Here is a 12,919-nt window from a genome sequence, read left to right on the forward strand (position 1 = left end):
CATCTGTACCTTGCTGCCTGGTGTCGTTTTTGCAAAGATGGACCTCGCCATAGATGTCGGGAGTGAAGTTGCACATCATGCAGCCTGTTGCGCACAGTGTGTGTCTTGACACGACGTCCTACGGCTGCACAAAAAGCATTATTCAACATGGTGGTGTTGGTGTCAGGGTTCTTCCGAGCCATAATCCGTAGGTAGCAGTCATCCATTGCAGTAGTAGCCCTTGGGCAGCCTGAGTGAGGCGTGTCATCGACAGTTCCAGTCTCTCTGTTTCTCCTCTATGTCCGAACGACATCGCTTTGGTTCATTCTGATACACCTGGACACTTCCCTCATTGAGAGCCGTTCCATGCACAAAGTAACAGTGTGGACGTGATTGAACCGCTGTATTGACCGTCTAGGCATGGTTGGACTACAGACAACACGAGTCGCGTACCTCCTTCCTAGTGGAATGACTGGAACTGTTTGGCTGATAGGCACTGCTCATGCATGGTTGCTTACATCCTTGGGCGGGTTTAGTGACATCTCTGAACAGTCAAAGGGGCTGTGTCTGTGATACAATATCCACAGTCAACGCCTATCTTCAGGAGTTCTGGGAGCCGGGGTGATGGAAAACTTTTTTCGATGTGTGTATTAAAAACGATACTCCAGACAATGAATGTAGGAAAAAAATGTGCAGAACCATTTCCAGAAAGAGCAAGAATGGAAAATGATCAGTAAAATCAGTATTTTTCGCATTGGTCAGTTTTAGTCTGTATTTTTCAATTTTTAACTGTAAATGTGTTATGTGCATGACGGATTGAAAAATTAGAAAATGCTATTGATAATTCCCTGGGTTAAACGATTCTTAATCTCCATATTGTGAATGTCGTCCAAATGATGTGAAGTTAATGGAAGACAATTTTAAAAATCTGTCAGAATTTTCCTCTAGATGGGTGACATTAGAACCACCTGGAGAGAGACTTTTAGAACTATGGTCAGCTGTTGATAAATACAGTCTTCAGTTCATACCACAGCACAAAAGCAGTTCTTTAAAAGAGAAGAATGTTGTTAAACTACTAATACAAAAATGCAGAGAAACTAGCTGCAGTTCTTCCATTTGGGTAGAATGAAAATGCAGTAACTGACTAATGGAAACTATTGACATTAGAAGAAGAAAAACAAGGCAGTCATAAGAACTCTATGAACATTTGGAGAATCAAAATCCCTTACTGTTAAGAAAATTGTGAAGGCTGCAGTTGCACTTACGCGTGGCATAATTCATGCCTGGTGTACAGAAATGTAATAATCTCATATATGTATACGGATGGCATAGTTTATATTTTAAGTTTTCTAAATAATGGTAGACATGGTTCTTTGTGATTTGCAGTGCACATATTTCATATGATTTTTTTCTGTATTTTTAGTGTCTGCACTATGTTTATCGAGTTACCCCAAAAAACAATACCATACCTAATAACGGATTCGAAGTAGCTGCTTGTTTATGCTACTTTTCGTGTGTCCATGTCATTTGCAGTTGATAATATTTGCATTGCAAACGCAAAGCTGATCAGTTTGTTTGCCAGCTATTCAATGTGTTCCTGCTAGCTCAAATTTTTATCTACATTTAAACCTAAGAATTTCTTCTATATCTTGGTTGTTGTGTACAATCTTAGTCTGCACACATTTTGACTGTTTGGTTGTGACGTGCATCACATGAATCTTAGATATGTTTGGATTCAACCCATTGAGCTGCAAAACCAAGTTTCTAAGGTACTGAGGGTACTGATCACAGATTTAGGAATTTTTTCTGAATTCTGATCTTCAACTAAGACAGAAGTACAAGGTGCATTTTTTAAGTAAGTACCATTTTGAAATTTAAACAAGACGTGCTAAGATATCTCAATAATTTTATTTTTACATGAAAGCCTGTACCTTAATCTACTTTTCTACATAATTTCCATCCATATTGAGGCACTTGTCATAACGTTGTACCAGTTTTTGAATAACCTCCTCATAGAAGTCTGCTGCCTGATTTGCTAACCACTGCATCACCACTGTTTTGACTTCGTCATCATCTTGAAGATGCTGACCTCCCAGGTGTTTCTTCAAGATGAAACATGGGTGGCCTACGTCACACCAGAATCAAAGCAACAGTCCATGGAATGGGGGCATTCAGATTCACCCAAAAAAGTGAACTTTAAGCAAACAAATTCTGCCCGGAAAATCATGTGCACAGTTTTTTTGGGACAGAAAAGGAGTATTGCTTGTGGAATCTGTGCCTCGTAATGAGACAATTTATGCAGCAGCTTACTGTAAGACATTGCACAATCTGCGCCATTCAATTCAAAACAAAAGATGTGGCAAGTTGAGCAGGGGCATTGTTTTGCTGCAAGACAATGCCCGTCCACATGTGGCGAATCAGACCAAAGATCTCATCACATCTTTTCGATGGGAAACTCTAGATCATTCTCCATACAGCCCCGATCTTGCACCCAGTGACTGCCATCTGTTCCTGCACTTGAAGAAACACCTGGGTGGTCAGAGTCTTCATGTCGAAGTCAAAACAGTGGAAGATGCTGACCGCCCAGGTGTTTCTTCAAGATGAAACATGGGTGGCCTACGTGCAGTGGTTAAAAAGTCAGGCGGCAGACTTCTATAAGGAGGGTATTCAAAAACTGTTACAACGTTATGACAAGTGCCTCAATATTGACGGAAATTATGTAGAAAAGTAGGTTAAGTTACACACTTTCATGTAAAAATAACATTAATTTCAAAACGGTACTACTTAAAAATCATGCCTCATATCATCCTGTGAACAGAAGTGATGGGGAACTGATATTTAACGGTAAGTCATTAACGTAGAAGAGAAATAGGACTGGGCCTAATATGGAGCCTTGTGGAACACCCTGAGATATTTTTGCAGACAGATAAACAATATTCACCATTTGAAGAAATACTAACACTTTGCTTTCTGTAAGATAAGTAGGATTTGAGCCATTGTAGGGCACTGCCGCTAATGTCATACTTTTCGAGTTTGTAAACAAGCAATGCATGGTTTACAGAATCAAACGCCTTTGTGAGGTCGAAGAAAATTCCTGCCACTTTATTTCTCTTGTCTAATGATGTACTTATTTTCTCAATGAAACTGTTTACTGTATCTATGGTGTTTTTCCCCTGCTGAAAACCGAATTGATTGTTTAGAATAACAGTATATTTTGCAATGAAGTTTTGGATTTCTGCTACAGGAAGTTTTTCAAATATTTTAGATAGGACTGGGAGAATCGAGATAGGACTGTAATTTCCCATGATCTCTCTTGATCCCTTCTTGAAGAGTGATTTGACTTCAGCATATTTCAGTACCTCTGGGAAACAGTCCTCTTCAAAACAATGATTTATTATTTGAGCTAGTGGGTTTGCAATTCTATTGTGTACCACTTTAATAACTTTGGTGGGTATTCCAACTCAGTCTGCAAATTTTTTGTTTCTTAATGTTAGAATAGCATTTTCTACATCCTCCACAGAAGAATTCTGTAAGGTTTTCGGTGTTTTCACCTAGGCCAAAGAGATTTACTTTGTTGTGATAATCTGTTAAATCTACATCAGACTTGACTACATTTGTAAAGAATTCATCATTAAAGTACTCTGGTATTTTAGTTGGATTTACAGTAGTATTGCCTTCAATGTCAATTTTTGAAATTTCTTGGTTACAGGCCTTAACATCTAACTCAAGATTTAATGACTGACCACACAGCCTTTGTCTTATTTTTATGATTTAAAGTTAGCCTGTTATTTGCCAGTTGTTTTGCTGCCCTGACAACTCTTTTAAATATGGTTTTATAGAGTCTTAACATATTTAATGAAATCAATATCTTTATTATATTTTAGTTCTCTGTGTAGTTGCCTTTTCCTTTCACTGGAAATTTCTATGCCCTGGTAATCCACTTTACTTTATTTGTTACTTTATTGCTGCAGAGCCTAGGTGGAAATCTTTCATTAAAGGCACCAAGAAAACAATTTACGAATTTTGCAAAGTTTTTGTCAGTGCAGTTACAATGATCAACAGGCCATGTTTTCTCTTTTAGCTTATCACTAAATGTCAGCAAGTTTTCTTTGCTAAAGTTCCTGCTCATATGAGTTCTCATATGTGAAATGTTCCTGTTGCCTGTGGCAGTTCGATGAACAATGCACAATGATCTGAAATACCTGGATCTAGACAAAGTTTATACACATCTTCATATACATAATTAGTTAGAACTTTGTCAATACATGTTGCCGATTGCCCATTGTCTCTGGTAGATTCTAAGAAATTCAATTTGAAACCATATTTCTTTACTAAGTCAGTGAATGTTGAAGTGCGGCTACTATCACATGTGATATCGACATTAAAATCAGTAGCTATTACATTTTTTTCTGTGCAAAGGTCTTGTAGTGTAATTTGAAGCTTAGATAAGAATAGTTCTGTTGTAGATGTTCGTGGAATTCTGTTTCTTGAGATTATTATAACATTTTCTAGTGAGTCCGCTATTTTTACACAACAGCTCTCAAACACACATTCTTCATTTAAATAATTAAAACAGTTTCTGGTCTGATAATTTGTATCACTATGTAGAAGTGTACATGAGCCTCCAAGTGACTTGTTCCTTCTGCAGGAGCTACTTGCTAATTAGAAGTTCCCTATTTGGTTTAGAATTTTAATTGTGTCCTCAGTAAACCAGTGCTCATTTAAACAAACAACTCTAATATTTGCAGATTCTGACAGAATGATTTCCAATTCATCTATTTTGGAGCTTCTATTGTTAGAAGCATCAGTGTTTAAACCATTTATATTCCAGTGGATAACACACCTACTTTGACTGTTAGTTACGGGCTTTAGCACATTTTTTGCCAGAATGTTTCCATTGCACTCATCTTCAGTTTATCCAAGTTACCAGAATACATTACAGGTCTATTCATTTGCTTGAAGATAAAATCATCCGTTCCTAACTCCATGTTTTGATTGCTAACTGCATGGACACAACATTGGTATTACAGAAAACAATTACTTGTGGGATCTGTTGTTCATTGGCACATGAAAAATATAATTTATCACCCGGTTGATATGTGTCTTCTGCACAAAAATTCACAGTATGTGGAGCATATTATGTCTAGTGGGACATGAAGAAAGATTATCAGATAGTAAAGATGTTCATATATTGAACAAAAAATGCATTGAAGGTAACAGTTCAGCATTAATGAAGTCATTCACACCAGCTTTTAAACAACCTACTTTGAAGGCACAATACACTTAATTGGAATACAGCATGAAAAACATTTCATGATACATGTTAGGGCATTTGCATAGAGATATTATTTATGTACAGCATATACTATGGGAAAATACCAAGAAAAGTATTGTCAACTTTGCTGATTCGTTACATCACATTCTTCCGTGTTATATGGCTGCGGTCCATGGAATTCTTCTATTCCTAATGTTTCGTCCAATACTACGTTGGACATCCTCAGAGGTATGGCTGGTCCTGCTGAGTCCTGCCGACCAGCAGGACCAGCCATACCTCTGAGGATGTCCAACGTAGTATTGGACGAAACATATGGAATAGAAGAATTCCATGGACCACGGCCATATAACCCGGAAGAATTATCAACAATACCATCCAGTCGTGAAAGCCTTCATTGGATGTTACATCACAATCTTGTAGGGATATTTTTAGGAAATGAATAAATTTCTCATATACTGTATGTACATAGTAAACTTATCATTTTTTTCTGTAAATTTTCCCTGAATATTGGAACTGAGTTGGCATTTACAATTCTGTGAAATTTTGGTTTTCTTGTCTTATCTCTCACTTGATTGACTATCGATGCTTTATTGATACTGTTTGACCATCATAGTCAGTAGAGGGTAAAAACTGTAGAGGAAGACAGAGATTGGAATTCATACAGCAAACAATTGAGGATATAGGTTGCAAGTGGTATTCTGAGATGAAAATGGTGGCACATAGGAGAGGAATTCATGGAGGGTCGCATCAAACCAATCAGACAAACCATTTGCTATGGTGCTCACATGTATTTCATGAAAGCTAGTTGGATTTAGAGTATCAGTCACTGCTGCACTATGTTCTCCTTTTCTTTTTGGTAATCTTAGTGTGCACATGTGTGTGTATGTGTGGGGGAGGGGTATGGGAAGGGGGGGGGGGGGTTGGCAAGCCAAACCTGGGTGTCAGCAAATCAAAGTGCAGTGACCAGAACTGCCAGATGCAAACTCTGAATGTGGATTTTACAAAACAATCACTTTCCGGTTGTTCTACCCTTTCTGATTGTTTAATGAAGTTTAAAATATTTATTGTTTGGGACTTACAGTCTTTATGAACTGCTGTCTTGTATGTGTCCATATCCATTACTGAAATACAGCACTCATCGAACTGTTCAGTGTTATATTCACTGAGATCCACGTTCCAGAACTTTACTATTCTTTTTCTATATTTAGTCTTATTTTGCTCACGACCTAGTGGGAGTGACGTGCTATTAGGTGCGAGCCCATTTACCCAGAACAATGAAACTTCATTTAGTTTATGAACAAACGCAGTTATAGTCTCTAGGTGCAAGCTTATTCAGTCACTGTACACTGGAATGTCCTAGTAATGGCTGTAGGTGGCTGCAGTCAGTGGTAGACTGAAGTCCTGCAAGACAGAGAGCTCAGAATCCGTGATGAAGTTGACGACGCACAGTGGAGGTGGCACTCTGTGATGACCTGGTGGTTTGATTTGCAATATGTGATGTGCCCTGCAGTCTTCACTTGTGGTAGAGTAGAAGTCCATATATGTGGTGTCTCGTTAGCCGATAGCTCGGACATGGGTGTCAGAGGCAACACCCCACAAAGTAGTACAGAGGAAGCTCTCAGTGAGGGCGCAGGGGTTGAACACACAGCTGGCAAAGTGCTCCACAGTATTCAGCGGAGGACTTGAACTGAAGGGACCATGAGGTGTGACTGGTGCATGATTGTTGCAACTATGTGTCTAGTTATTTGGGAACTCTGTAATTAGCAAACTTTTATGCTAAAAAGGGCCTAGTGAAAATACTGGAAATCACAGCGATTCAACAGACTGGTTATACTGACTGCATTGGGAAATTAGTCAACCCAAGTAACCTCTTACCGGAATATTCAGGTGAATACATGAGGTGTGACCATTTGAGGGGCATCACATCAATTGCCTACATTCTGTTGCATGATTGCTGGAGCTCTGCATATGTGTGTTCAGCATAGCAGCCAGTAAATAATACAACCAGTTGTGTAAGTCTTCATTGTATGATTTGTTACTGTGTTCCCACCACAAGTATCTTCACTGTCTTGATGCCGTACAACTTCCACAAAACCATCACATTTCTTGGAATACTCTCTCATCACATCTCACAGAGCAGAAACATGTTTTTTATTGATTGTTTTTTGTGTACCTCTTGTCTCTCGTTATTTAGTATGCATTTCTAAATCTAGATTATTGAAATACTGTTTTACCTTTCCCAAATTCTGTTTTGTGAGGTTCAACAGTCAAACCTCCAGCAAAAAAAGTAATTGTGTTTATTCTTATTGAGAAAGAAATGAAATGGTGATAAGGCATTATTGGCCTTGAGACTATGTCTAGGGTTGTTTGGTCACTTGGTGCAAGTCTTTCTATTTGACGTTTCTTCAGCAAGCTGCATATTGTTGTGATGGAGATGTTATGAAATGATTAGGACAGCACAAACGCACAGTTACCAAATGAAGGAAATCTCTGAGCCGACTGGGAGTCACACCCGGGATCCCATGATCTAGAGGCAGGGCTTCTAAGCACTGTACCACAAAGCTGAGGGCATTCTTATAGAGAAATACCAATTGATAATGATAACGGCTCTTTGTAATAACCAATAAATGTTTGTTGAATGTCTTTGTAAGAATATTGCAGGAATTTGTGGCATCTGGAGTTTTCTTTTGTTTTAGGTACCTGGCTTAAAGAGCTACCGTAACCCACATGAAGGAGATTTCCTTGTTGCCCTCTGCAGGCACCTCATTCTACAGGGACATTCTCCAGAAAATATTACTATATTAACAACATATGTGGCTCAGGTGTTTTATATTCAGCAGGTAAATTTTTTACATAATCCTATAGTGTGTATTTTTTCCTGGCACTACAGCCATTTTGAAAGGATTAGTAGAATAGCATAGAGTAAAGGGCAATAAAGCTTGCTATTTTTGAAGAATAGTACAGTTTTGAATTAGTTTTAAATTAGATTTCCAGAAAATTATATATATGAATAATAAATTATTTCATCCCAATCACAAAAACTTATGAAATTTGTGGCAGCCCAAATTGAAATACATATTATAACTGAAGCCTGATCCCACATCATCTTACAAAGATTAATCTGTGCGAGCTGCGCCTAGTAATCTTGAAGTTCAAATAAAGCATTAAGTCTGTTTAAGATTACAGAAAAACACAATTAAATTTTGACAAAAAACTGTTAGTTTCATGACAATTAGTTGCCATTGGCTGGCAGCTGTTCCATTTCCTTCTGTAATTTCTCAGCCTAATTGCAAGAGCACCTGCCCATAAAATGCATTCCCTACTGATGTCATGAGATGGTTATTTTAATAATTAAACAGATTTAAATGGCATGAATATATAATGAATGGGGAAATAACTTAAAAATTAGTTACTTGTGTTCACTGAGTAGTAAAGCTGATGACATTGCTAGCTTTCAGACAAATCCTCCTTCAGAATCAATAGAATAAACATACACATTCACACAAATCCATCATGACTGTATTGTCCCAGATTGCCACATTATATGGATACAACATATCACACGTGCACTGATCCTGTTGTGACCATCCCCACAAATCAGCTGCAAAGGAGCATTCCACTGATAATCCAGTAGAAACTTAACAACAACCTTGGTCATAAAATTATGAACATCCAGCTTCCAATCCTTTCTGTCCCTGCCAAATTGGTATTCACTGCTCATCCAAACTATAAAATGTCCTGGTACATCCATATATCCCATCTTAACTCCCAGTCTCTTAACACATGGAACCCGTGGAACATCCAGGAGCAAGGCCCATCTCAGGCACTCATCCAGCACATCCTATTCCATTCCCATCATAGAGAGGTCCTTTCCCATTAGAGGGATGGCCATATGTGAAAACAGCCATATCATGTAGCAGCTCTCTTTAACTTCTTCACAGTATTTTATTTGGGCACGATTATCAAGCATCTGTCCATTCCATTGAATGGCCTCTCCCAAGCTGTGGCTGAGAGCACAGTTTGAAGTGTAACAACGTGGATTTGATCCAACTGCCATTCTGCTCTTTTTAGTAGTATTTATTTCTTTTCTTTCAAATAATTCCACAATGGTGGCATGTACAGAAATACCAAATTCATATTTACGTAATAAATGTGGTAATCTTATTATATACATCCTAATTTAACTGTACATCCCAGGATTGCCAGGATGATGAGAGAAGATAACTCCAGTAGCCCCAGACCCATCTGAAAGCAGGAGTGAAATGCAAAGATGAATGAACTAAGCCATTTAGTATCCTCTCTAGGTGGCAGCTCAGAACGAGAGAGAGAGAGAGAGAGAGAGAGAGAGAGAGAGAGAGAGAGAGATTTTTCAGTCATGGCTCCGGGAGCCTTCAGTCTCACGGGTCGAGTGATCTGATGACTGATTTGTCTGGCAAGGCAGCTTTGAGCTTTGCTGGCGATGATTTGGTCTATTCTGACATGAACCTGTCGATTGTCGTCACATCAGCTGAAAGGCAATGGGGGGGGGGGGGGGGGGGGGGGGGGAACTTGCATTTGGGGCCCGGGTATATCTAGTACGTTCCCTCCCCTCTCAACATCAGCTGAAAGGCAATGGGCAATGTAGGTGGACTCTTTGTAAAATTTAAATAATGAAAATTACTTGCATTTGGGGCACCTTGTACATCTCCTCCCCTTTCTCTGAAAGAGTTCATCGCCATTTAACTTTATGATCGCAGTGGGGCCGTAAATCTAGGGGGTAACAATATTTGATCTTCATTTAACAATACAATATTTTAACTTTATTTAACAACTAAAACCTTGAATCTGAGTATAATTGTTATGTCACCATGGTCTGACTGCAGTTATTGACACTGGACTATGACAGCGACAGCATTACAAAGGTAGCTGGAGCTGGTTTCAGAGATGGCTTTGAGGAGTACAAACAACTGGAACGCTTGTACTACAAGGATTGATACATGTGTACAAGTCGGGATGGTTAGATTTGTAGCAGTAGTAGAGAAGGTAATGGTCCAGATGTAGTTTTTAATAGAATAAAATGCTGACATTGAAACACTTCCTCGTCAGACTGGGTTTGGTCAGTTTTAGAACAGGGCAGGGCCCAGTGTCCTTACAGTGACTGGGTAGCCAACCAGGTGGCACTGTTTGCCAACCTGATGAGAAGGCAGATCGGAATCATGGAACAGAATTTTGGTACACAACAGTTTGTTTTAGCTGTAATCAGGGGAAATGGAAGCATTGTAAGTCATATTTATTTAGAGGTCATCATCACCAATGATTATGGCCTGTAAGTAATGTTGTAACTATCTAATTGGCCCAATAAAAGTCAAACAAACAAACCATGTCAGCTACCTGATTAAATATTTCTGAGCATCAGCCAGAATGATGTATGAAGTGAAATAACTTTGACTAATAAAATTATACAATGATGACAGCAAAAAATGATGCTTCTCATTCTATTGGTATGTCTTATAAACAAGAAATACATCATTTACAGCAAACACCTTGAGGATGATTCCTTCGATCCAAATTTATGTGATTGCACAAGTGAGGTGATAAAGTCCAAATCAGTTGAATAGATTGATGGTAAGAATAACCCATGATAGTAAAACAACATCAAATGGACACAATCCCCCCTGCGGGTCCAGGGGTTAGAATAGGCCCGAGGTATTCCTGCCTGTCGTACGAGGCGACTAAACGGAGTTTCACACATTTCAGGCTTTATGTGATGGTCTCCTGTAGGATTTGACCTCCATTCTTCAAAATTTTTCCAAAGAGCGAGCCAATTTGGGAAGGGCGCCTTACAAGGTGCATTGTGTCCATTGTGCATTGAGATCTTTAGCCCACTTTCTCATCGTTGCATTGCAGTCCTGCCCATTTTCCATCTCTCGGGCGAGGTCACCTCCCTGGGTGCATTTTCCACGATGCACTATGCAGTGTCAATTTCTGCATTGGTGGTGGGGCCGCCATGTACCCTGTTGGTCGTAGCCCTGTGATGCCTGCGCCATTAACTTCCCACGTATGCCGAGGGGTAGATGCCCATCCCCCTGGGGCATCGGGACCTCCGTCAATGGCCATCCTGCCAGGTGTCCTTTACTGCGGCTGGGTGGTGCCCGTGGGGAGGCCCCCTGGTCGGAGTGGGTGGCATCAGGACGGATGACACACTATGAAGCGTAGTTCATCATCTCTTGCTGGTGGTAAAACACCAGTAGTCTCTAAGCGATCACGAGCTCCAATTCAATGCACAGAAGTATGATCTCAAATCGTTCCCCTCCGTGGCCACACCGTTGGAGGAACGTCAGGCAAGGGTGGCAGCAGATGTTATTCACCCCAGTACCTTGTATGTTTGAGAGCTGATGGGGAATCTTTCATGACGATGAAGCCTTGGTTTTTTGTTGAGCATTTAGAGGACAAGTTCGGGAAGGTGGAAGGCCTGTCCAAAATGAGATCGGGGTCAGTCTTGATCAAAACAGCATCCTCTGCCCAGTCGTGGGAGTTACTCGCTTGTGACAAGCTGGGGGATGTTTCCGTAACCATCATGCCCCATAAGAGCTTAAATAGGGTCCAGGGTATCATATTTCACAGAGACCTTCTTTTGCAGTCCAATGAAGAGCTGCTCACCAATTTAGAGCGGTGAGGTGTACATTTCGCCCGGCGTGTCCACCAGGGTCCGAAGGATAATCAGGTTGCCACCAGTGCCTTCATCTTGGCCTTTGAGGGTGATACATTGCCCAAGAAGGTCAAGGCGATGGTCTACCGGTGTGACGTAAAGCCCTATATCCCTCCCCCGATGCAGTGCTTCAAGTGCTGGAAGTTCGACCATGTCTTCCCGCTGTACTTCCAGCGTCACATGCCGAGATGGTGGACGCCTATCACATCCCAATACTCCATGTGCCCCGCCTCCCATCTCTGTCAACTGTGAAGAGCACCATTTGCCTTGCTCGCCTGACTGCAGGATTCTCTAAAAGAAAGGCAAATCATGGAGTACAAGACCCTTGATAGATTGACCTACACTGAGGCTTAAGAGAAAATTTGAACGCCTGCATCCTGTGTGTATGGCATCGTCTCACACCGCCGCTAAAACAGTTCTGGCACCATGAGCTCCGCAAACCCAGGTCACCTCTCAGAGCCGGAAGACTACACCTGCCCCCTTGATGGTGGGGGCCATTTCCCTCCCTGTTGCTCCTGCACCACCTACTTCTGGAGCAACCCCCCCCCCCCCCCCCCCCCTGCCCATCCCCAACCATCAGAGACATCCGTCTCCACTTCTAAGCAGGAGAAGCGTAAGTCTTCTTCAGCTTCTTTCGCTGAGCCAATGAAGTCCTCCCAGCCAGAGAAACCCAAGGAGCAATGAGAGAAATCCAAAAAGAAAACCCCTAAGACCAAGGAAATTGCGGTGGCACCCACACCACCGCTACCTACAAGCTCTGCGGCTGAGGATGGGGTGGAGATTTTGGCGTCTGCTGAGGACCTAGATCTCGCCAGACCCTCAGACACAATGGATATAGACTGCTCAGGCAATAAATCGGTGGCAACAGGTGGCTCTGTGGCATAAACTGCCTCATTGAATGTTCCATGCCTTCCCAGTCTGACGATGTCATCCTCCAGTGGAATTGCGACTGTTTTTTCCACCTGCTGGCTGAGCTA

The 12,919-nt window shown here is 40.8% G+C and overlaps 1 protein-coding gene across 1 annotated transcript in view; it reads left to right on the forward strand.

Annotated features, from left to right (window-relative positions):
• LOC126484625 (NFX1-type zinc finger-containing protein 1-like) overlaps positions 1-12,919 on the forward strand; it is a 269,764-nt gene that overhangs the window by 80,154 nt on the left and 176,691 nt on the right. Inside the window, exon 5 of the mRNA XM_050108209.1 lies at positions 7,951-8,094. Within this exon, the coding sequence (XP_049964166.1) occupies positions 7,951-8,094 (144 nt within the window). The remainder of the gene's footprint in view (positions 1-7,950; positions 8,095-12,919) is intronic.

This window comes from Schistocerca serialis, chromosome 6, assembly GCF_023864345.2.
Source record: "Schistocerca serialis cubense isolate TAMUIC-IGC-003099 chromosome 6, iqSchSeri2.2, whole genome shotgun sequence".
Taxonomy (NCBI): domain Eukaryota; kingdom Metazoa; phylum Arthropoda; class Insecta; order Orthoptera; family Acrididae; genus Schistocerca; species Schistocerca serialis.